This window comes from Prionailurus viverrinus, chromosome B4, assembly GCF_022837055.1.
Source record: "Prionailurus viverrinus isolate Anna chromosome B4, UM_Priviv_1.0, whole genome shotgun sequence".
Classification (NCBI taxonomy): Eukaryota; Metazoa; Chordata; class Mammalia; order Carnivora; family Felidae; genus Prionailurus; species Prionailurus viverrinus.
Genome location: NC_062567.1, coordinates 22,558,182 through 22,584,654, shown reverse-complemented (window position 1 = coordinate 22,584,654; position 26,473 = coordinate 22,558,182). Strand labels below are relative to the sequence as shown.

The following is a 26,473-nucleotide window of genomic DNA, read 5'->3' as shown; positions in this document are numbered from 1 at the left end:
AGGTGTCAGGTGGTATCTCATTGTGGTTTTGATTTGTATTTCCCTGATGATGATGATGTTGAGCATTTTTTCATGTGTTGGTTGGCCATCTGGATGTCTTCTTTTGTCATGTCTTTTGTCTTTTTGTCATGTCTTTTGCCCATTCCTTCACTGGATTATTTGTTTTTTGGCTGATAAGTTTGATAAGTTCTTTATAGATTTTGGATACTAACCCTTTATGTGACATTTGCAAATACCTTCTCCCATTCTGTCGGTGGCCTTTTAGTTTTCCTGATCGTTTCCTTTGCTGTGCAGAAGCTTTTTATTTTGATGATGTCCCAGTAGTTCATTTTTGCTTTTGTTTCCCTTGCCTCTGGAAATGTGTTGAGTAAGAAGTTGCTGCGGCCAAGATAAAAGAGGTTTTTGCCTGCTTTCTCCTCGAGGATTTTGATGGCTTCCTGTCTTACATTGAGGTCTTTCATCCATTTTGAGTTTATTTTTGTGTATGGTGTAAGAAAGTGGTCCACATTCATTCTTCTGCATATCGCTGTCCAGTTTTCTCAGCACCACTTGCTGAAGAGACTGTCTTTATTCCATTGGATATTCTTTCCTGCTTTGTCAAAGATGAGTTGCCCATACGTTTGTGGGTCCATTTCTGGGTTCTCTATTCTGTTCCAATGATCTGAGTGTCTGTTCTTGTGCCAGTACCATACTGTCTTGATGATTACAGCTTTGAAGTATAGCTTGAAGTCCAGGATTGTGATGCCTCCTGCTTTGGCTTTCTTTTTCGAGACTACTTTGGCTATTCGGAGTCTTTTCAGATTCCATATAGATTTTAGGATTGTTTGTTCTAGCTCTGTGAAGAATGCTGGTGTTATTTTGATAGGGATTGCATTGAATATGTAGATTGCTTTGGGTAGTATCGACATTTTAACAATATTTGTTCTTCCTATCCAGGAGCACGGAATCTTTTTCCATTTTTTTCAGTATCTTTCATAAGCTTTCTATAGTTTTCAGTGTATAGATTTTTCACCTCTTTGGTTAGATTTATTCCTAGGTATTTTATGGGTTTTGGTGCAATTGTAAATGGGATCGATTCCTTGATTTCTCTTTCTGTTGCTTCATTGTTGGTGTACAGGAATGCAACTGGTTTCTGTGCATTGATTTTACATCATGCAACTTTGCTGAATTCATGAATCAGTTCTAGCACTTTTTTCGTTGAATCTTTTGGGTTTTCCATGTATCATGTCATCTGCAAAGAGTGAAAGTTTGGCCTCCTCCTGGCCGATTTGGATGCTTTTTATTTCTTTGTGTTGTCTGATTACAGAGGCTAAGACTTCCAATACTATGTTGAATAACAGTGGTGGAGTGGACATCCCTGTCTTGTTCCTGACCTTAGGGGGAAAGCTCTCAGTTTTTCCCCATTGAGGATGATATGAGCATTGGGTCGTTCATATATGGCTTTTATGATCTCGAGGTTTGCTTCTTCTCTCCCTTCTTGAGGGTGTTTATCAAGAAAGGATGCTGTATTTTGTCAAATACTTTGCATCTATTGAGAGGATCATATGGTTCTTGTCCTTTCTTTTATTGATGTGATGAATCAGTTAATTCTTTTGTGGATATCAAACCAGCCCTGCATCCCAGGTATAAATCCCACTTGGTCGTGGTGAATAATTTTTTAATGTATTGTTGGATCTGGTTGCCTAATATCTTGTTGAGGATTTTTGCATCCATATTCCTCAGGGAAATTGGTCTATAGTTCCCCATTTTAGTGGGGTCTCTGTCTGGTTTTAGAATCAAGGTAAGGCTGGCTTCATGGAAAGAGTTTGGAAGTTTTCTTTCCATTTCTATGTTTTGGAACACCTTCAAGAGAATAGGTGTTAACTCTTCCTTAAATGTTTGGCAGAATTCCCCTGGAAAGCCATCTGGCCCTGGACTCTTGTTTTTGGGGAAATTTTTGATTACTAATTCAATTTCCTTACTGGTTATGGGTCTGTTCAAATTTTCTATTTCTTCCTGTTTAGTGTTGGTAGTGTATATGTTTCTAGGAATTTTTGTCCATTTCTTCCAGATTGCCCATTTTATTGGCATATAATTGCTCATAATATTCTCTTATTATTGTTTTTATTTCTGCTGTGTTGGTTGTGATCTCTCCTCTTTCATTCTTGATTTTATTTATTTGGGTCCTTTCCTTTTTCTTTCTGATCAAGCTGGCTAGTGGTTTATCAATTTTGTTAATTCTTTCAAAGCACCAGCTTCTGGTTTCATTGATCTGTTCTACTGTTTTTTTGGTTTCGATAGCATTAATTTCTGCTCTAATCTTTATTATTTCCTGTCTTCTGCTGGTTTTGGGTTTTATTTACTGTTCTTTTTCCAGCTCATTAAGGCTTAAGGTTAGGTTGTGTATCTGAGATCTTTCTTCCTTCTTTAGGAAGGCCTGGATTGCTATATACTTTCCTCTTATGACCGCCTTTGCTATGTCCCAGAGGTTTTGGGTTGTGGTGTTATCATTTTCATTGGCTTCCGTATACCTTTTAATTTCCTCTTTAACTTCTTGGTTAGCCCATTCATTCTTTTTTTTTTTTTAATTTTTATTTATTTAATTTTTTTTATTTTTGGGACAGAGAGAGACAGAGCATGAATGGGGGAGGGGCAGAGAGAGAGGGAGACACAGAATCGGAAACAGGCTCCAGGCTCCGAGCCATCAGCCCAGAGCCTGACGCGGGGCTCAAACTCACGGACCGCGAGATTGTGACCTGGCTGAAGTCGGACGCTTAACCGACTGCGCCACCCAGGCGCCCCAAGCCCATTCATTCTTTAGTAGGATGTTCTTAAGTCTCCAAGTATTTGTTACCTTTCCAAATTTTTTCTTGTGGTTGATTTTGAGTTTCATAGCATTGTGGTCTGAAAATATGCATGGTATGATCTCGATCTTTTTGTACTTGCTGAGGGCTGATTTGTGTCCCAGTATGTGGTCTATTCTGGAGAACGTTCCATGTGCACTGGAGAAGAATGTATATTCTGCTCCTTTAGGGTGAAATGTTCTGAATATATCTGTTAAGTCCATCTGTTCAAGTGTGTCATTCAAAGCCATTGTTTATGTGTTGATTTTTTGATTAGATGATCTGTCTATTGCAGTGAGTGGGGTGTTGAAGTCTCCTACTCTTATGGTATTACTATCGATGAGTATCTTTATGTTTGTGATTAATTGATTTATATATTTGGGTTCTACCACATTTGGCGCATAAATGTTTACAATTGTTAGGTCTTCTTGATGGATAGACCCCTTAATTATGATATAATGCCCTTCTTCATCTCTTGGTACATGGGATGGAGAACCATCTATTATGCTAATGATCAACAAAAGAAAGCCAGAGTAGCCATACTTATATCAGACAAGCTAGACTTTAAAATAAAGACTGTATCTGGTTTAGTCATATTTTAATTTTTTGGAACTCATACTCTAGTAGAATCTTCAAAAAGGACTTATGGGTACAGAATTCCCTAATTTCTTAAATGTTTAAAGTGTCTTTACTTTTATCCTGCTTTAGAAGTATAATTGACAGTTTTTAAAATTGTGTATATTTAAGGGGGACAACATGGTGTTTGCATATAATATACTTTGTGTAATAATTACCACTATCAAGCTAGTGTATTACCACACACAATTACTAGTTTTTTGGTTGTGTGGTGAGAACACAAGATACACTCTCTTAGCAAATTTCAAGTATAGATTATTATTAATATAGTTACCATGCTGTACAGTAGATCTCCAGGACTATTCACTTTATAATTGAAATATTGTACATTTTATCAATATCACCCTATTTTCTCCATGCAGCCCCTGGCAACTACCATTCTACTATGTTTCTCTAAGTTCAACTTTTTAAAAAAAAAATATTTATTTTGAGAGAGCATAAGTGGGGAGGGGCAGAGAGAGAGGGAGAGAGTGAATCCCAAGCATGTTCTGCACTGTCAGCACAAAGCCCCACGTGGCGCTTGAATTCACAAGAACAGTGAGATCATGACCAGAACCAAAACCAAGAGTTGGACGCTTAACCCACTGAGCCACCCGGGTACCCCTCAACTTTTTAAAAAGTTTTTTATTTTAATTCCAATGTAGTTACAGATATTAGTTTCAGGTATACAGTATAGTGATTCAACAATTCTATGCATTACTGAGTGCTCATCTCAACAAGTGAACTCCTTAATCCCCATCACCTGTTTCATACCCCCCATCCACCTCCCTTCTGATAATCGTCTGTTTATCCTCTATAGTTAATAGTCCATGTCTTGGTTTTTCTGTCTCTTTTTTTTCCTTTGTTCACTTTTTTTCTAAATTCTACATATGAATGAAATCATATGGTATTTGTCTTTCTCCATCTGACCTGTTTCACTTAGCATTATACTCTCTAGTTCCATTCATGTTGTTGCAGATGGTAAGATTTCATTCTTTTTATGGCTGTATAATATTCCACTGTACATATATGCCACATCTTCTTTATCCATTCATCTATTGATGGACATCTAAGTTCATCTTTTTTAGATTCCACATATAAGTGATATCATGCAATATCTGTCTATGTCAGGCTTATTTCACTTAGCATAATGTCTTCCAAATTCATCCACATCATCACAAATACCATCATTTCTTTCTGTTTAAGGCCAAATAATATTCCAGTGTGTGTGTGTGTGTGTGTGTGTGTGTGCGTGTATATATATATATATATATATATATATATATATACTCACAATTTCCTTCCATTCATCTGTCAGTGGACACTAAGTTTGTTTCCATATCTTGGCTATTGTGAATACTGCAATGCACAGCAGAGTACAGGTATCTCTTTGAGATACTGAATTCATTTCCTTTGCATATATACCCAGAAGTGGGATTGCTGGATCATATGCTGGTTCTATTTTTCATTTTTTGAGGAATATTTATCGTGTTTTCCATAATTACTGTACCAATTTACATTCCTAACAACATTTGCAAGGGTTCCCTTTTCTCCACATCCTCGCCAGCATTTTTTATCTATTGTCTTTTGGGGACTAACCATTCTATAAGGAGTGAGGCAATAGTTTATTGTGGCTTTGATTTGCATTTCCCTGATAGTAATGTTGAACATGTTTTCATATACCTGTTGTCCATTTGTAGGTCTTCTCTGAAGAAGAGAAGTTCCTTTGCCCTTTTTAAAAAAATTTTTTTTTTAACGTTTATTTATTTTTGAGACAGAGCATGAACGGGGGAGGGTCAGAGAGAGAGGGAGACACAGAATCTGAAACAGGCTCCAGGCTCTGAGCGGTCAGCACAGAGCCCGACACAGGGCTCGAACTCACGGACTGCGAGATCATGACCTGAGCTGAAGTTGGACGCTTAACCGACTGAGCCACCCAGGCGCCCCTCCTTTGCCCTTCTTTAAAAATTATTTTTAATGTTTGTTTATTTTTCAGAGAGAGAAAGAGAGAGAGAGAGAGAGAGAGAGAGAGAGAGAGAGAGAGAATGAATATCTATAGCAGGATCCAGGCTCTGAGCTGTCAGCACAGAGCCCGATATTGGGCTCGAATCCCATGACCTGATCCAAAGTCAGACACTTAACCAACTGAGCTACCCAGGCACCCATACTTTGCCTATTTTTAATCAAGTTGTTTGTTGTTGGTTGTTATTTGGGGGGGTGGCTACTGAGTTATATGAACTCCTTATATATTTTGAATTTTAACTCCTTATCAGATTTATGGTTTGCAAATCTTTTCTCCTATTCCATACATTGTCTCTTAATTGTTTCATTTGCTGTGTAGAAGCACATGTAGATATCCAGTGAAGTTATTTTCCTGTAAATACTCAGAGAACAGACTTGCTAGCTATAAAATCTTTGCTCTCACACTTTTCATGGAAGTAATAATAAATGCTCCATTTTTTTACTTCATACCTTTGATTTTTTGAAGTCTTATGCTAGTCTAATTCTTTTGTCTTTGTAAGTTATATGATCTTTTTTTCTGAACACCCTAAGGGGTTTTTTTTGTTTTTTTGTTTTTGTTTTTTTTGTTGTTGTTTTTGTTTTTGGTCTTTATAATCTAACATCTTTTATTAGGTTTATATCAGAGTTGATTGCTAACTGTTTGGTTAAACTGAAATATAGTTATAACAGGAAAAATAGGATAGATGATTTTCCTTCCTTTTTTTTCAAATATATGAATTATTAGGAACCCTAGCAAACTCTAGTAGTAACAGTAAGGGCTATTTTGGGGATTTATTATGAACTCCTGGGTCTTCATGATTTACTTCAGTCTCTACTGTTCTTTTATATACAATGCCTGGTGTGGGGCACCTGGGTGGCTCAGTCAGTTAAGCATCAAACTTTGGCTCAGGTCATGATCTCACAGTTTGTGAATTTGAGCCTTGCGTTGGGCTCTGTGCTGACAGCTCAGAGCCTGGAGCCTGCTTGGATTCTGTGTCTCCCTCTGTCTCTGCCTCTCCCCCACTCAGGCTCTGTCTCTCTCTCTCTCAAAAATAAATAAACATTAAAAAAAAATTAAATGCCTGGCGTACATGAGCCAAAACATGTTAAAATCCTAATGTCCTAAGTTTTTCATTACTTCAAAATAACCTTAAAATCTAAAGATCAGCTTTCAAATATAAATGCCTGCCTATGAAAGAGTTAAATTTCATGTTCTTTAGAAGATAATCAAGAAAAAAAGTGTTTCTGCTAATATTCTATAAATGCCCAGGATTTTCAGAAATTTTACATAACAATCTACCTAAATAGTGTACTAATTTCCTACAATTTGTCCTATAAAATATTTTCCTTCCACACATTGTAAAATAAACATTTGCTGAACTGATTGTTACATGGTACAGTGTTATGTGATCATGTAATGAAAGACTCTTTTATAAAACATGTACACAAGGATAGAATTAAAACTTACCATGGAATCTGTAACTCTAAATTTCCTGTCTTCTGTGGTTTAAACATAATTATGTTGCATTTACATAGTTTTTTCTTTATTTTCACATTGGGTTTATTTGTCCTTTTTAAAAGAGGGGGGAAAAAGTAAAGCTATGCTTGTTTGTATGCAGAAGAGATTTAATCTCTTTGTGGCTGCCCAAATATTTCTTTTACCACAGGACCAGTGTTTGTGACCTTTTAGGGTTTCTGCAAGACATGAAATAGACGATGTTTTATATATTTGTATCAGTAAGAATATTTGTCCTTCCTTTCACATTTTTTCTGTTGTTTCTCACCTGCCTACTTTTAAAAGCATATGGATTTACTTGAGATACCAAAATGACAAATGCAAAGTAACAATGTGAATCAGTTAATCTCTGAATCTTCATTTTCTCATTTTAAAACAAGCTCTGGGGACTTTTAATTTGAAGATGATGCAGATCTTAGTTATCCACGTTATGTATTTCATCCAGCCAGTTGTGATGTGTGCTTAGCTTAATAGCTGAATTAAATGAGTTGTTCAGTACCATTTCCTGTGGGAGAGAGAGAATATGTATGTGTATGGAAATTAAAATGCATTTTTAAACATTTATTTCATGAGATATAATGTGTGTAAAGGAAAGTACATGAGGCAAAGGTACATATTAGTAAATTATTAAATAGGGAAGACTCCTATAACTGCAACACAAGCCAAGAAGTACATTATTGTCATGACCCTAAAAAGTCCCTGACTGTTCCTCCTTACCATATGGTACCCACTGCAACCTGTCTTCACTCTGGAGAGTGCCCTTCTCTTGCCTTTTTTTTTAAGTTTATTTATTTTGAGGTGGGGGGGCAGAGAGAAGAGAGAGAGAAATCCCAAGCAGGCTCCAGGATGTCAGTTTGGAACCCTACTTGGGGTTCTATTGCACAAACCATGAGATCATGACCTAAGACAAAACCAAGAGTTGGACGCTTAACCAACTGAGCCACCCAGACCCTCCCCCTTCTCTTGCCTTTTATGGTAATTAATGTCTTGTTTGTTTTCATAATTTTATTGTTGAAGATGCCTCCCTATAGAGTATAGTTTAGTGCTGTCTCTATTTGGAAACAAATGGAAGCATATAATATGTGTTTGTTTTATCTGACTTTTTTTGTACAAAAAGTATAAGTTATTTTATCACTTAATAAATGTTAGGAATCTATATAGATCAATTTATAGAGAATGAAAATGTTAACAATATTGAGATTGCCAGTCCACTAATATGGTATATGTCTCCATTTATGTAGGTCTTCTTGAATTTCTCTCAGCAATATTTTGTAGCTCTCAACATAGAAGTCTTAGATAATTTTCATTATAGTTTTTCTAGGTATCTATGCTATTGTGATTAGTAATCGTTTTTAATTCATTTTCCAGCTATTTGTTATAAGCAGTGAATATATGTGGCTATTTAATATACTTGTATATATTCAAATATATCTTTGGGCATTCTTACAACCTTGCTAACTTCATTTATTCTTTCTAATAATTTTTTATAGATTTTGTAGTTTTTTTTTTTACATATAGAATTATGTTATCTGCAAATAATGACAGTTTACTCTTTCCCGCCAGTCTTTAAGCCTTTTATTTCTTTTTCTTTGTTGCACAGGCCAGGACCTCTGTTACAGTGAAGTGAGTGCAGACATCTGTGTGCTTTCCTGATCTTGGGGGGAAAACATTCAATTTCTTACCATTATGTGTGCTATTAATTGTAGGGTTTTTATAGATGCCCTTTATCAGATTGAGAAAGTTCCATTTATTCCTAGTTTGTTTTGAGGGTTTTTTTTTTATCATAAACAGGTTTTGAATTTTGTCAATGCTGCTTCTGCAGCTTTTGAGATTATCAGATAAATTTTCTTTATTCTAATAACAAGGTGAGTTGCATTAATTGCTTTTGGAAGGTTGAGTCAACCTTCCATTATTTGGATAAAATCACTCTGATCATGTTGTATTGCCCTTTTCGTGTATTCTTGGATTTTATTGGCTCGTGTTTTGTATTCTATGTTTATGCTGATGAGGTATATTGATTTATAATCTTCTTATAATATTTTTGTCAAGTTTTAGTTTATGTGTTATGGTAGCCTTATAAAACAAGTTGGAAGATCATCTTTCATCTCTATTTTCTAATAGAGTTTGTGTAGGATTATTTCTATCTTAAATGTTTGGTAGAGGTCACCAGCAAAACCATCTGGACTTGGAGTTCTTTGGGGAAAGGATTTTTGTTGATGGTGATTTATTTGTTTTGAGTATTAAAGATAAATTATATGTCTTTAATAAATATGGTACTATTTAGGTTTTCCATGTCTTCTTGGGTCAGTTTTGGTAATTTGTGTTTCTCAATGAATATATTTGTTTTCATTTCAGTTTAGTTAATTGGCACAAAGCTATTTATAAATGTCCTTGTATTATTTTTATCATTTTATCACTTGTAGTTTCTGTAATGATACTAATTTGTGTTCTCTCTCTCCATGTGTCTCTTTTTTGATCAGTCTGAAGCAGCTCATGGTCCATCTTTTAATAACATGTGAACTAAAAGTGGTTTTTACATTTTTAAATATTTATAAAGCAAAAACAAAACAAAGAATATGAAACAGAGATCATATGTTGCCTACAAAGCCTAAAATATCCACTGTCTCTTTATATAAAAAGTTATCAACCCTTGCTCTAGTGGTTTATCAGTATTATTCATCTTTTTATTTTTTTATTTATTTTCTTATCTCAGGTTTAAGTTTTTGCTGCTTTTTCTGTTCCCTTGAAGTAAACGTTGTGATATTATAGGTCAATTCTTTTGCCAATATGAGTATTTAAAGCTATATATTTTCCTCTAACTACTATTTCAGCTCATCTCATAAATATTCTGTTTTCTTTTTATTCAGCTCACAATATTTCATTAATTTCTTTGTGATTTCTCTCTTTGGCCCAGGGGTTATTTACAAGTGTTGCTTAATTTCTATTAATTTGGTATTGATTTCTAGTTTAAAACTGTCAGAGACTATATTCTCTGAGATTTTAACTTTTTCATATTCAGCTTTATAAACCTGGACATGTGGTCCGTTTTTGTAAATATTTTATTTGAGCAGGGGAAAAATGTGTATTCTGCAGTTGTTGTGTGTCGTGTGTTTAAGATGATGAGGTCAGATTGGTTGTGTGTTTTTCAGTCTCCTATATCTTTATACATTTTTTCCTATACTATCAGCTCCTGAGAAAGGGGTGTTAAAACAGTCCACCACAGTTGTAGATTTATTTCTAGTTTTCCCTATATCTTTGTAGTTTCCTCCATTAGTAGTAAGAAACTGATTCACATCTGTACTTATTAGACCCAGCTCCCCGTATATAACCATGTTCACCCCTATCACGTCCCCTTTGCAGATGCCGTGCTCACCCTGCTTTAGTTCTGATTCAACCTCTGAACTGCCCAGGCTCCTGTGTGCTCTCTTTATGCTATTCAGGCTCTGGTCCCCCATGCTGGGCCACCTTCCTCTTGTATGTCTTCACTGCTCACCCTCTGTCAGTCTCTGATTTCCCATGGCAGGCTGCTCTACTGTGTTGTTACCCTCCTCACCCTGTTCAGGGTTATTTATCATTACACAACAGGCTGATTCTCAGGGGTGCTATCCTTCTGCTAGAGTCTGTCTTCCCACATTGAGTTGTACCCCTAGAGAATGTTCTGATCACGTTAGGATTGGATACCCCATGCCTGATTTACACTACACTTAGAGATTCCCTCTTCATCTTCTTGGGCTCTAACACCCCATGCGGGGCCACTAAAGCACTTTTACCTTCTACCGAGGGTGCCTACATGGTTCTGCCCCACATAATGATTTTGGGGCTGAGTTACTCAGGAGGCAGAGGGAAGGGGCTTTACCATTCCTTTTGAAGGATAGTTTTACTTGGTTTGGAAAAATAGCTGTTTTTCTTCTAGTACATTATAAATGCCATTCTCTTGTCTTTTTGCTTTTATTGTTTCCTGTGAAAGGTCAGCTTTTGTTTTTATTATATTTCCCTATACCTGATGTATCTTTTTTCTGTAGCTGGTTTTAAAATCGTCTCCTTATCTTTGGATTTCAGCTGTTTGATTACAATATGCTTCAGGGTGGTTTTCTTTGTATTTATTCTGTTTAGGTTTCACTGAGCTTCTCAGAGCTGTGGATTAATGTCTTCCATAGATTTTAGAAAGACCTCAGTCATTGTCTTCACAAGTATTCTTGGTCTTATTCTCTCTCCTTTTCCTGAAACTCCAATTGCACACATATTTCATGTAATAATACTCCACAGACATTGGACTCTGTTTTTTTTTTCATATTTTCTCCTTCATTTTCATTTTTTCTCATTTCTCCTTTTATTTTATTTAAGTTCACAGATTCATTTCTCTGCTATTTCCAGTTTGCTATTAAGCCCAACTAATAAATACTTCATTCTTATGCTGCAGTTTTCAAGTCTAGCATTTCTGTTTGTTTTTTTGTTTTGTTTTTTAATAGTTTTGTGTCTCTGGCTGCAGAATTTTCTTTCTTCTGAACCCAATTATAAACATTTTTGAAAAGTACATAATCTTAGTCAAATTATATAAATGACTCTTAATTAGGAAATGACAAATTATTTTATGCAATTAAAGGATGTGCATTTGGTAGGTTATTGTTCAGTCACTAGCGCTCACACCCATACTATTAAAAACAAACAAGTAATTGTGCAGGTATGGAGAGATTAACGGAATACAATAGATACACTAAATATATATTTATATCTATATCACTATATATCAATATAACTACATATCAAAATTTAAGGTATTATGACTGAAATGAGGTGATGGATCATTGTGGTTTTGACTGGCATTTTCCCCTGATGATTAATGATGTTGAGTATCTTTACTTGTGTCTCTTGGCCCATCTGAATGTCTTCTTTGGAAAAATGCCTATTCAGGTACTGTACCTATTTTTAATCAGATTATTTGTGGGGCTTTGTTGGGTATTGAGTTGTATTTCTTTGAATATTTTGGATATTAACCCTTTATCAGATGTACTTTCATTTAGTAGGTTGTCTTTTTGTGTTGTTGGTTTCCTTTGCTGTATGAAAGTTTTTTGGTTTAATGTAGTCCCAATAGTTCATTTTTGCTTTTGTTTCCCTTGCTTTGGAGACTGAACTACTATACTTAAAACCTTTTTAATTATTTTTCATTTTTAATTAATTTAGGTTATTATCATAGAGTGACCATAAAAAAAAACACTGGATCCCTACTTCCTTCTTATAGAAAATTCAGATGATTAACAGATTTAAGTATAAACAAAGTAAGTTATAAGAGAACAGAAGAAACATTCAGTTTTATTATGTTGTAGTGTGGATGGCTATTCTAAGCATAAGTTAAAGGTCAAAATCATAAAAGAAATATTTGATAGATTTAATTACATAGGATTTTAAATCCTGAGGAAGAGTGCAAAGAGAGAGAGAGAGAAGAAAAATCTCCTTTGCTTCCACTGGAAATTACCATTACAGTAACTCCTTATTCAACAAATTAGTAATTAAAGGGAAAGGATTAAACATTTGTTCTGCCTTTCTATAGGGTAACTAAGTCCCCGGTTGATGAGAGGAAGCTCTTCTTTGTAAAAGAATGTCAGTTAATAAATAGAGTAGACAGAATTTTAAAAAATCACTGTAACTCCCAATAAAATAATTCTTTTTGGCAAGGATAATTAATGGATGCTGAAACTTTAAGGTAGTGAAAATGTTCTTGGGACAGGACCTTCTCAGAGTGACAAAGTGTCACCACACAGATTGTTACTTAATGAAAATGGAAACATACGTCTTTATAATGAAGATATATGGTGGTTATAAGTGTAGTTAAACCACCAAACTTGGCATCACTAAGAGTGGAACACTTGGCATTATGAGCCTCTCAGTGTGTTGTGCAGTGTGAGGTACATGGTATCACCCATGATGTATTCTGCCAAAAATATGTAATTTGAATCAAACTCAGATTTTAGTTCTAGTTTCCTGTTCGTAGAAAACACAGAGAAGAGAGGAGAAATTTAATGACACCTTGAGGAAGACAAACACATTGTGAGACTTGATCTCTTTAAAGAGTCAGTGCCATAAAGGTGTTCTAGAATAAAAGAGACTTTTAGACATATCAGAAATACAGTGCATGATCCTTGTTTGAAACTAGGTTTTGTTTATAAAGCTCTAAAGGAGGTTTTCAGAGCATTTAGAAATATTTGAATCTGAACTGGATATTTGGTTATATTAGGGAACTAATTTTAACTTTCTCAAATGCAACAGTGGTACAATGATAGTGTAAAAGATTGCACTTTGTTTTAAAAGATGAAAATTTGAAAATTTTAGTTGTGATTTGATGTGATATCTCTTGTTTGCAAATGGTTTATAAAAATGAACACACATTTATATTGATAGATGACACAAACATGTTAGGTTTTGAAAGTTGTGTTATTGGTATTTATTTTACCATTAAAACTCTAAGTATGTTTGATATTTTGCAGTTAATGGCAAAATCAAGATAGTAGCTAATGCTGGTGACTGGTATTCTTATGATCGGTAGATGTGGAATCAAATTGACATAACTTTTATGGAGAACAGTCTTTTATGTATTAAGAATTAAAATATATAGGGGCACCTGGGTGGCTTAGTTGGTTGGGCGTCCGACTTCGGCTCAGGTCATGATCTCGCGGTCCGTGAGTTCGAGCCCCGTGTCAGGCTCTGTGCTGACAGCTCAGAGCCTGGAGCCTGTTTCTGATTCTGTGTCTCCCTCTCTCTCTCTGACCTTCCCCCATTCATGCTCTGTCTCTCTGTCTCAAAAATGAATAAACGTTAAAAAAAATTAAAAAAATTAAAATATACAGAATCTTTACTGAGCAGTTCCATTTCTCAGTATTTTTGTCCTTAGCTGATAAGCAGTGCATTGCAAAAGGATGCAGGGATGGCGTTTGCAATGTTACTTCTATTCCATTATTATGCAAAACCAGAAAGAACCTAACTTCAATTAGTAAAGGACAGTTAAATATATTACGGTGCATCAATACAGCAATACTATCTAGTCATTAAAAATGATTAATATAAATCCATATTCATTGACTTAGAGGTTCCATTACATATACTGAGTTTAAAAGGTGGATTATAAAACAGAAGGGGTAGTGAGGGGAATAGGTGTCTTGTCATTGTGGTGACCATAAATACTAACATTTGCGTTGGTCCATTTTGCTGTTTTGAGCAAACCATACCTCAGCTGTTTTTAAATTTTTTTAACGTTTATTTATTTTTGAGACAGAGAGAGACAAAGCATGAACGGGGGAGGGTCAGAGAGAGGGAGACACAGAATCCAAAACAGGCTCCAGGCTCTGAGCAGTCAGCACAGAGCCCGACGCAGGGCTCAAACTCATAGACCGTGAGATCATGACCTGAGCCGAAGTCAGACGCTTAACCCACTCAGCCACCCAGGCGCCCCTCCTCAGCTGTTTTTAATGAAGTCATCTAGATCATGTGCATTTTTTTACAGAGAAGAAAGAAAAGATAAATTATGTCTTATTTGCTTATACAACCAACATTTACTGAGTTGGTTAGGCACTCTACTTCTGTTTTCTCATTGTGTAGTACAAGTGTTGAAGTAGATGTTCTCTAGGATCCAACACTAATATCTGATTAATGTAATGATGACTGAGTAACATTCATTTAATGTTTACTGAAAATGACTAGTTCTCCAAGCCAGGGACTGCACCAGGTACCAGAATACCCTTCCCATAGCCCCATCCCAGCTTCCCTCACCACCGCAGGGTTGCTGCCACATGTCACTATCACATGGACACTCTCCTTGCACCCTCCACTTCCATCCCACCACACCTGTCTGTTTCATTTTTCTCCAGTCACTTTTCAACATTTCACACAATATGCAGATTATTTCTTTTCTATTGTATGTGTTTTCCCAAAAGAATATTAGCTCCATAGAGCAGGGATTTGTTGGCTTTCAAGGTGGAAAATTCCCCCATGCCTCAAAAATTGCCAGGCACCTGCAGGCACTCTCTTGATATTTACTGTAAGAATTATTTTTTTTCTAAGAAGATGTTTCTAAAACTTTTCTGATCATATTGTTTACACAACTATAAAAAGGTAGACTATCATCCTGTATTACCAGGGCCAAGAAATTCTGGGACATACCCTTTCCTGGGGCTGTCACATTCACTACTTTTCTTCAAATTTGATCTCACATAGAATTTTTCAAATAATAGAGATATAAAAACCCTGAGAATCTGTAGAAAAGAGTACAGTTCTTTTCTAATTACAGCTTTTCACAGGGTTATTTAATTCTGTCATCCCTTTCATGTTTCCATTTTTATTATTGCCAAGTTGGTTTCAAAACCTATGGATTTCAGTTGCATCCTTTCATGTGGTATAAGAATATCGTGTTCTCCTTAGGCTAACCACATTTAGCAGAAGTCGTTGTCATGTATTAGTATTTATCAGTGTAATTTTCAGTGAAAATTGTGAAATTTTTAGAAATCATGAAAAATTATGGTTTCAAACTAGTATCATTGGCATTGTCAGAAAGAAACTCTACAACCTTGGCATTGCCTACCATGTGGGCACAGACTCTTCACTTTTGTTCATATATGTGTCCTCAATGGGCGGGCAAGCCAGCCAGACTTCTTAACAGTCTTAGCAAATGTTATGATAACAACAACAACAACAGCAAAATTAAGAAACGTAACAAGCAGCTACATCATTTTTGGCTTGTTTGGATTTAATAGCCAGAAGAATATGTATTCATCTTTCATCTTTCTAGAACTGTTTTTCTTCCAGCCACACAGTTTGACTTCTATGATGAAGTTGAAGATTTTGGGTTTTTTTTAAATCATTATTTTTTTTTTACAGATAGTTATTTATTTACTTAAGTGAGCTCTATACCCAACATGAGGCTTGAACTCAAGACCCTGAGATCAAGAGCTGGGTGCTCTCCCAACTGAGCCAGCCAGGCACCCCGTGAAGTTGAAGATTTTGAAAACACAAGTCAGTTTTGTGTTTATAATGTCAAAGAATTAATGTAAAATTCAATTGATAACAAAAATGGGAAGAGTTTACATACTACTAGAAATGAATCAGAGCAAGATGCTAATGAGATTTAAAAACTATACAAAAGGATATAGACCCATCGCAATGGACAGTGGTGTAAATTAATGCTACCTATAAGACCACCATTGTATATGCAAAAAAACAATAAAGTTATAAAGAAATTCTATGAAAATGTACTTTCAACTGAAGTCAATTTCAAATGAAAACTTACTCTGGAGGTTAGATTTAGAACTTGGACAGGTACTTTGCAAGAATGAGGTTAAAAATGAATGTATTTGTGTTGGGAGAGATTTTTGATTCGTTGCACATAGACTTTCTTGTTTCAGGTCCATTTGACCAATATTTCACTGGCTGTGGTAAGTATGCCTGAAGCATAGTGCATGATTCCTGCTGTCAAGGAAATTACACAATAATTATAATAATGGGGAGGGAAGTATAGACACATCACTACAAGGCAAAGCACTGTGTCATGAATACCAGAAAGGGGGAGAGCAAAACTCAAAAGAGGCTTAAGGAGGGAGAAGCCAGAGCATTTGTGGGAGAGGTTTTGTTATAGACCTTAGAAGATGGGTTATTACAGCAAAAGATGGGGATGGCATAGGGAAAGGCTTATAGCTGAGAACATTTCTGTAGCCTGTGAGTAAACTATTGTCTCCCCTTTGTGTTCATATGGAACCCCATGCACACATGTATTGTAGCATTTATTATAATTGATTATAATGGTTTCTTTATCTCTCTCATTAGACCGTACTTTCCTGAAGGACAGTTACAATCCTCAAAATTTGCAGATGCTGTATTTGTGAGTTCATATCCCTGCTGAAATTTATTTGTAACGCCCAAAGCAATACTTAACAGCCCTTTCGCATGTGCAGAGCAGGGAAAAATCTGAGTCACCTCATGCAGCTGTCCAGCTGATGCTGAACAAAGCCAGGCTCTGCCTTCTTGTTTCAGCTTTCATACTATAAACAAGTGTCCTTTTTTACAGCCTTTATAGTGCCACATTTTCACACTTCTGTGTTTTGAGTCGGTTATTTTGCTGTTTCAAATGGCCCCTAAGCAGAGTGCTGAAGAGCTATCCAGTCTGATGTTCCCAAGTGCAAGAAGGTTGTGATGTGCCTTACAGACAAAATATGTGTTAGGTAGGAATTGCTCAGGATGAATGCAGTGCTGCTGGCCATAGGTGGGTCCAGTGTTAATGAATCAACAGTATATATTAAATAAGGTGCTTTACATAGACACACACATAAAACATGGTTATAGATTGATCTGTTGATAAATATGTTCTGACCAAACGCTGTCAGGAAGAAAATTTTGTGTTTCCCCCAAGACCAGTGGTTCAGTATTTACTAATCTCCCGTTTTTAGTGACTTTATAGAACATAAATACCCCATGTATTGAGAATTAACTGTATCTGTTATTTCTGTATGCTGAGCACTTAGTGTTTAGTAGATGGCCCAAGAGTTTATGAGCAAATGCCTGAATATAGGGAATTGGGAGGAATAAATCAGCTCATTGGAAATGTTAAAGACTGAATTCAGGAGTCAGGGTTTTTTTTAATTTAAATTTTATTTAGTTAACATACAGTGCAATACTGGTTTCAGGTATAGAATTCAGTGATTCATTACCTATATAAACACTCAGTGCTCATCACAACAAGTGCCCTCCTTAGTACCCATCACCCATTTAGCCCATCTGCCACCCACCTCCCCTCACCAACCCTGTTTTTTCTCTATCATTAAGAGTTTCTTGTGGTTTGTTTCCCTCTCTCCTCTCCCCTTCCCCCCATATGTTCATCTGTTTTATTTCTTAAATTCCAAATATTAGTGAAATCATAGGGTATTTGTCTTTCTCTGATTTACTTACTTTGCTTAGCATAATACATTTTAGCTCCGTCCACGTCATTACAAATAGTAAGATATTCTTTTTGATGGTTGAATAATATTCCAGTGTGTGGGGGGGTACATCTTCTTTATCCTTTCATCAGTTGATGAACATTTGGGCTCTCTACATCGTTTGGCTATTGTAGATAACACTGCTATAAACATTGGGGTGCATGTACCCCTTCAAATCTATATTTCTGTATTCTTTGGTTAAATACCTAGTAGTGCAATTTCTGGATCATAGGGCAGTTCTATTTTTAGTTTCTTGAGGAACCTCCATACTCTTCTCCAGAGTGGCTGTACCAGTTTGCATTCCCACCAGCAGTGCAAGAGGATTCCCCTCTCTCCACATCCTTGCCAACAAATGTTGTTTCTTGTGTTGTTAATTTTAGCCGTCCTAACAGGTGGTATCCCATCATGGTTTTGATTTGGTTTTTTTCCTGATAATGAGTGATGTTGAGCATCTTTTCTTGTGTCTTTTGGCCATCTGGATATCTTATCTGCAAAAGTGTCTGTTCATGTCTTCAGCCTATTTCTTAACTGGGCTATTTGCTTTTTGGGTGTTGAGTTTGATCAGTTCTTTAGAGAGTTTGGATACCAACCCTTTATCACATATGTCACCTTGCAAATATATTTTCCCTTGGTAGGCTACCTTTTACTTTTGTTGATTGTTTACTTTGCTGTGCAGAAGCTTTTTATCTTGAGGTCCCAATAGTTCATGTTTGCTTTTGTTTCCCTTGCCTTTGGTCACATGTCTAGTAAGAATTACTGTGGCCAAGGTCAGAGATGTTGCTGCCTCCATTCTCCTCTAGGATTTTGATGGTTTCCTGTATCACATTTAGGTCTTTCATCCATTTTGAATTTTTTTTGTATATGATATAAGAGTGGTCCAGTTTCAGTCTTCTGCATGTCTCCATCTAGTTTTCCTAGCACCATTTGTTGAAGAGACTGTCTTTTTTGCATTGGATATTCTTTCCTGCTTTGTCAAGATTAGTTGACCACAGGGGCGCCTGGGTGGCTCAGTCGGTTAAACGTCCGACTTCAGCTCAGGTCATGATCTCGTGGTCCGTGAGTTTGAGCCCCGTGTCGGGCTCTGTGCTGACCGCTCAGAGCCTGGAGCCTGTTTCAGATTCTGTGTCTCCCTCTCTCTCTGACCCTCCCCCACTCATGCTCTGTCTCTCTCTGTCTCAAAAATAAATAAACGTTAAAAAAAATTTTTTAAAAAAAGATTAGTTGACCACATAGTTGTGGGTCCATTTCTGGGTTCTCTATTCTGTTCTATTGATCTATGTGTCTGTTTTTGTTCCAGTACCATACTGTCTGATGAGTATAGCTTTGTAATATAGCTTGAAGTCTGGAATCCTGATGCCTCCAGTTTTGTTTTTCTTTTTCAGGGCTGCTTTGGCAATTCAGGGTCTTTTGTGGTTCTATACAAATTTTAGGATTGTTTGTTCTAGCTCTGTGAAAGATGCTGGTGGTATTTTGATAGGGATTGCATTAAATGTGTAGATTGCTTTGGGTAGTATGCACATTTTGACTATGTTCTTCCAGTCCATGAACATGGAATGCTTGTTCATTTTTCTGTGTCCTCTTCAGTTTCTTTCATAAGTCTTCTATAGTTTTCAGAGTATAGGCCTTTCACCTCTTTAGTTAGGTTTATTCCTAGGTATCTTATTGGTTTTGGTGAGGAATCAAGATTTTACTACCATACGGGCAATAGGAAACCATTGCAAAGTTTCTCCTGGGAGTACACACATTTATTGAATATGCTAGGTGGTGTGATGGACAGAATGAATATCCCTGGGGCCCTGCTCTCCAGGAGCTATTACAGAAGCTCCAGAAGCTCCCTTAGGAAGATTAATGTCAGAGGAATTTATAGGCTGGATGGACCTGAGAGAAATTGAAGCCCCCAAATCAAGGGTGCAACTACAATAGCCATCCTGATGTGAGGTGGTAAAGACCAGAATTAGGGTGTTGGCAGGAGGAGCAGGGACGTAAGGGGCAGATACTTGGGTTATCGTGAAGTAAAAGTCATCAGTAAATAACTTGAAACAGAGAATAAGGAAAATGGAAAGGACAAAGTCAAACCCTGAAGTTTGCTACCCCCTGACTTTGTTAGCTCCTATATTTACAAATGTGATTCAATCATGTTTTCCTCATCTAAGGTTATTATTCTGTGCTGTGCTGAGTCTTTTAAGGCATCAGTTAATGGGGTCACAATCCTCAGCCCTTACAACTACAGCAGCCACTGAGTTGCCTAAGGCTTCAGGTAATGGTTGGGGACAATAGATCTAGCTTTACAATTAATAGTGAATTTTAATAGTTAATTGTGAAATTTTGCCTGGGGGGCCCACACTGAATCCCTCCTTTAAGAAAACCTGGGGATGCATGGGGTGCTCAGTCAGTTGGGCATCCGACTTCGACTCAGGTCATGATCTCACAATGAGTTCAAGCCGCACATCAGGCTCTCTGCTGTCACTGTCAGTACAGAGCCTGCTTCGGACCCTCTGTCTCCCTCCCTCTCTGCCCGTCCCCTGCTCCATGAGCCCTCTCTCAAAAATAAATAAACATTAAAAAAAAACCTGGAAAGGTGTGTCATGCAAATGACTTGTGCTGTATGTCAAGTTATGTCCAGCACTGTACAGTTAAATATTACTAATGCAAGTTTTACTGCTACATTTACAAGAGGGCAGGACAGACCTATCGTTCATTGAGAAATTGCATGTGAATAAATACAGAGACCCAAGGATCAGCAACAATTATGCTTTCAGTGGTATATGTAAAGCAGTAAGATTGTTTAACTTTGTAAAGTAAATCTTTCATTGTGAAGTGCTCAGTCTCTTTACATTTTCCATCAGTTGAGAAATCAAACTTTTTCCGTCAGCAGAAAACTGACAGCTATTGACAGAAAGCTTTAGGTTTAGAAAGCTGAAGTTAAACTTTGTGTTAAAATACTTTCTCAATGTGCATTTTTCTTACTACAAGTCATTCTCTAAGGAGACAATTTATGTCTTACTATAAGCTACTTGCATTAACAATTATTTTATAAGGTTATGCAAAACTGATCTCATACTTGGACCCTTTGGAGTGATACATTTTTCCCCCTGGCAAACTCATCTCAGATAATCAAGAAATGTAGTCGTCTTTATGTCAACTTTCAAAAAAGAATTTGAATGGCATTCTAAGCTGGTAGTATTTATTCTGTCTGGGGCTAAATACTACATGTGTTTAACTCAACTTGAGATTAAAAATCAAAGGAGTTTTGATGTTTTTTATCTTTTTTCATCTGCGTTGAGTTTAACGTATCTTTCCGAACAAAGCCATGTTTGTCGAGGATATTAAGTTTTGTTTGGCCACCTTCTCAACTGCGAGTACTCAATGGACCTTAATGCAAGGTTATGCTCCCTGGACTGATTGATATATAAACAGAAGACAGATGGTGTAGAGATGACTCTGATGATAATTCATTTTTCAGCTAGTCATGAAGATATTTTGATTACAGTGTGTTTAAGTAATTATAACACAGTCTGCAATGTTAGTCTTGCTGGGAAGGAACCACATGGAAAACAAGTTACGTGTTATCCGTGCCTAACAAAGGGTGCACTGTGGTGTAATGATTTTAATTCCTAATGCTAGATTAGGACTGGAGGAGTTTAAAATATGTCATACGGTAAGGTAAGTCAATTAAACATAGACCAAATAAAAAAGGTAACTTCACAGTTTTGAGGCATAAATATTTGTTTTGGAAAGTATATAGATGTTACTATATGAAAGAAACCAGTATTTTGACATTTAGGTAACAGTCTGTGTACTGCTAATTAAAAAATTACATGGCTTGATTTTGAGTTTATGTGAATCATAATTATCACGGAGCTTGCTTTCTGTGTCATGAATTTAAAACTGAAATCCACACTGACAGTTCAGCAGCATGTTATATTCCTGCTATTGTTAAACTTTTGGGGAAAAAAATCTAAGCAAAATGTTAAAAGGAGAAAAGTAGAGTTGTGTGGATAGAAAGGCCATTTAAGTTTTCATTTTCAGATATTAATTAAAATTTATGCTTCTGTTTTTGGCTTCACAAATAGGATAATTGATCGCTTAGATGGAGTTCGTTTGTTGTGGTCCCTCCTGAAGAATCCTCACCCGGAAGTGAAGGCCAGTGCAGCATGGGCCCTCTGTCCCTGCATCCAAAACACTAAGGTAAGAACAGACTGCAAATCAGCCCATTCTAAAATATCTAATACTGTATTGAATAATGTCATCACAGGTCACTAGTTACTTTCAACTTAATTTTGGTCCAACTTATCTGGTAGAAAAGTGCTGAATGTTTGTGGCATATGAGCAATGCCTTTTCCTGGTTAGTTTTTAAATGCCAAATCAAACTAGGCTTAGGTGGCAGTGCTTACCAACTTCTGCCTGGCTGGTGCAATTGAAACAGGTACCCCAGGGGCACTGGGTGGCTCAGGTAAGTGTCCGACTTCAGCTCAGGTCATGATCTCACAGCTTGTGGGTTCGAGCCCCGCATCGGGCGCTGTGCTGACCACTCAGAGCTTGGAGCTGCTTCAAATTCTGTGTCTCCCTCTCTCTCTGCTCCTCCCCCACTCTGTCTCTCTCTCAAAAATAAATAAACGTTAACAAAGAAAAAGAAAAAGGTACCCCAGGTAAAATCAAGGGGAAGAAAAGTTGACTGTTCTTATCTCTTGGGTGATAAGAAAATTGCCTGTGTTTACCTGCTACTTTAAGAAGCATAAAATTGCTTCTATCTTATTTATATAGCCTGAAATATGACAGTGAAAGATCACTAAGTTCTTTGTTACCTTGAAAAAGTCAAATAATTTCATGAATTCCACTTTTCTTAGCTGTCAGTAAATACTGGATATAAAGCCCAAAAATAAAATTTTTACAAGACAAAAAAAAAAAGACTGAAAGTTTCTGAAGTCTTTTAGCTCTTCATTTATAAATTTTATTATTTTCTTTAAAGATCCCTTTTCAGCCTATTTCTATTATCTTAAATTTTTTTCTATAGATTTGGAGATTGCCTTTTCAGTTCCTGGTTGCTAGAGATGTTTTTCTCTGTTGAACATTTTTATCTAAAGGATTTTATTCCTGTAATAAATCTAACGTGACTCTGAATATCATCCTAAATATTTGTGACTAGCAATAATCTTTTGTAAAAAGTGAATTGTGGTGTGTACTAATAATAGAAGGAGACCTGTTACAAACTGGTCAATAGAACTATTTTTTTTATAGCAAGGACATAAAAATAAGAACACCTCAAGTGTCAACCTACAGGAAAATGGACAACAGGATGATACTATGGTCATACTGTATCATACAGAGCAGCAGTAGAAAAGGAATGTATTTCAGTAATGGATTCATCAATATCAGCACACCTCATAAACATATTGCACAAAAAAACCCCAACTTTCAGAAGTAGATACACAATGTAATTCCGATTCTATAAGGTCCAAAGAAAAATTTTAAATGCAGAATTTAAATACTGTTTAAGGAGCAAGGAAGAACCTACTGAGGAAATACCACTACCTATCTTTGAAGGATATCCTTATCAGTTACCTGAGCTAATCAGCCCAGTCCTTCACTTATAAATATGAACAACTAAGGATCACCAAATATTTAAGGAAGACTAATGGTACTTAAGACAAGCCAGTACTAAAAAGCAGAGTTAACTTCAGAGGAAACAGAGATAATGTAAGGAACAGACTATAACATGAAATTTTAAAAATTTATATCCTCAGAATGAGCAAAAAATTTAGATCCTCAGAATGACCCAAGGGGAATAAATACCATACCTAAAAAGGCTGTTATTAAAAAAAAAGATACATTTATAGATTAACAAAGGCTTTTGGAAATTAAAAACATTTGAGAAAACAATACATTTAATAGAAGAGACAAATATTAGGTATGACTGAGTAGTTATCTGCAAGTTTAAGTCTACTAAATAATAATGTAAAGTAAAAGTAAGAAGAAAATAGCACAAGAAAATACATGAAAGGAAAAAGAGCAGTGGAAGGCTAGAAAAAATCATCATAAAAAAAAGGGAAGCATCTGTAAATCGAGGAGTTGAAGAAAGATTCTAGTCTTCAGTTTGAGAAGATGCACTTAGTGCCAAGCAGAAGATACAAAGAGAACTATCTATACCTAGACACAAATTCAAATACGGTGTTTCCAGAAATTAGAGGAAAGGAAAAAATTATATAAGAATAAGGATCACACCAGTATTAGACTCAAAATTGTTCACCATAAATTGTAAAAGAAAATGGAACAAATCCTCTACTGTCTTTAGAGGAAGGTATTTTTATCCTGGAATTCTATATCCTATAAAAACTAGCATTCAGGTGAGTGTGGAGTAAGAACAGAATAAAGACATTTTTCTTTTAGAAATGTCAAGACTCAGGAAGCTTATTCTCCATAAACCTTCTCTGAAAAAATAAAAAACTGTAGACTATCTTCCAGCAAAACAAAAGACTCTAAGAAGGAGAATAACATTAGTTATAGAAACAATAATAAGCAAATAACTCACTGGAATTGAGTTAAATATAAGTTTGTGTTGATAATATGGCTTTCAAATTTTATAAAGTTTTTAAAAAAGAATTTCTTTAAAATAAAGAAATGACATAAACTAAAATAAAAGCAGACAGTATAATCACAGTAACAATCTGAATTTAAACTACCAGATGATTCCAAAAACATGTTACATAGTGTAAAGTAATAGGTAAACACATAATAAAGGTCTTTACTTTTCCTGGAGAAGGATGTTACAGATACTGGTTCATTCTCAATCATCATCAAAAATAAAATCTTATTTAAATATACAGTTTAATTTTGTTTCATCGATGAGATGCCATTGTGTATATGGATACAAAATGAACATAGTGCTATTATTATGTGTAAATTGTGTCCTTTATTCTTGTGGATTTTTAACTCCAAATCTGCCTATTTATCTATCGCTAGCTGTAAAAAGACAAAGATATTCTGTAAGAGACATTTTAATATTTTAATTTTTATTATTCCTTCCTAGGATTTTTTTTTTTTTTTTAAGAAAAAGTGAGAGCAGGGGAGAGGCAGTGACAAAGGGAGAGAGTATCCCAAACCGGCTCTGCACTGTCAGTGTGGAGCCCGATGCAAGGCTCGAAGCCAAGAGTCAGATGCTCAACCAACTGAGCCAGCCAGGCACCCCCTGTCCAGGATATCTGTCCTGAATATCTGACTGGTCTCCTGTGCTAGCAACCTAAACTGAACCATAGTCAGACACAACCCAACATGTTTGTCTTTTAGCCCTTGGCCCCAGGGCCTACACTGGATCCAAGCCTCCGTAAAGAGTTCCTACTTGTTCACCTCTGTTGAATCTTAACCTGCCCTCTGCACATTCTCTACTGCTACTACCTTAGTGTCTTTGAATTTTTCTTAAGAAGAGGACACCTCGGCCCCCATCTTATCACTCCTGATAGAAAACAGACGCATGATCTCTGCTTGTTCACTACTCTTTTTTTTTTAATGTTTATTTTTGAGAGAGAAAGACAGAGTCCAAGTGGGGGAGAGGCAGAGAGAGAGAGGGAGACACAGAATCCAAAGCAGGCTCCAGACTCTAAGCCTTCAGCACAGAGCCCGACGCGGAGCTCAAACTCACAACCTGTGAGATCATGACCTGAGCCAAAGTCAGACACTTAACCAACTGAGCCACCCAGGCGCCCCGATTGGTTCACTACTTTTACCAATAACTACACTCTTCTGTATGCATTATCATTTAGGTAACATGAACATTTGAAGAATTTTAAACAAGGAAGTGATGTGAGCATATTGGTTAATTAGAAAATATGAGTGGGTGACTAATTAGGCTATTGCAGTGGTTCAGGTGAAAGCAGTTAGAATCTGACCTAACACAGTGCCAATGTGGGCAAACAGAAAGAGTCAATATAAGAAATAATTGTGAAGTAGAATCAGAAATTGGTGTATGATTGGATGTTGGCTGCAAGAAGGAGATCAAGAGAGAGTTTGAGGGGTTTTTTGTTTGTTTTTATATTTTAACTTTGTCAACTAAGAACTAGTAACTTTAAAAACATGAGAACATGATTTGAGGAAAAGATGGCAGATTTGTTTTCATCTAGATAGAGATAGCCAGTCACTTGAGTATATGAATCTGGGTGTCTGGAGAAAACTCAGGACCAGAGATGGATGGATATGTGAGAATCATCAACATACAAGAGGTAGCTGAAGTCTGAAGGGTAGAGGACAGGCAGAGGGTGTGGAATAAGGGAAGAAGGGTAATGATGAAGAGGAGTCATAGAAGAAGACTAAGGAGTGATAGGTAATAATCAAGAGAGGGTTGGCGCGCCTGGGTGGCTCAGTCGGTTGAGCGTCCGACTTTGGCTCAGGTCATGATCTCGTGGTTCATGAGTTCGAGCCCCTCGTCGGGCTCTGTGCTGACAGCTCAGAGCCTGGAGCCTGCTTCAGATTCTGTGTCCCCCTTTCTCTCCGCCCTACCCCTGCTTGTGCTCTGTCCCTGTCTTTCAAAAATGAATAAACATTAAAAAAAAAGAGAGGGTGACAAGAAAGCC

At 36.4% G+C, this 26,473-nt stretch overlaps 1 protein-coding gene across 7 annotated transcripts in view; it reads left to right on the top strand.

Annotated features, from left to right (window-relative positions):
- The window catches only part of ODAD2 (outer dynein arm docking complex subunit 2), a 183,409-nt gene that overhangs the window by 73,266 nt on the left and 83,670 nt on the right, over positions 1-26,473 (top strand). For all 7 annotated transcript variants that reach the window (XM_047865081.1, XM_047865080.1, XM_047865083.1 and 4 more), the window contains one exon: positions 21,983-22,097. In XM_047865081.1, coding sequence (XP_047721037.1) covers positions 21,983-22,097 — 115 coding nt within the window. The remainder of the gene's footprint in view (positions 1-21,982; positions 22,098-26,473) is intronic.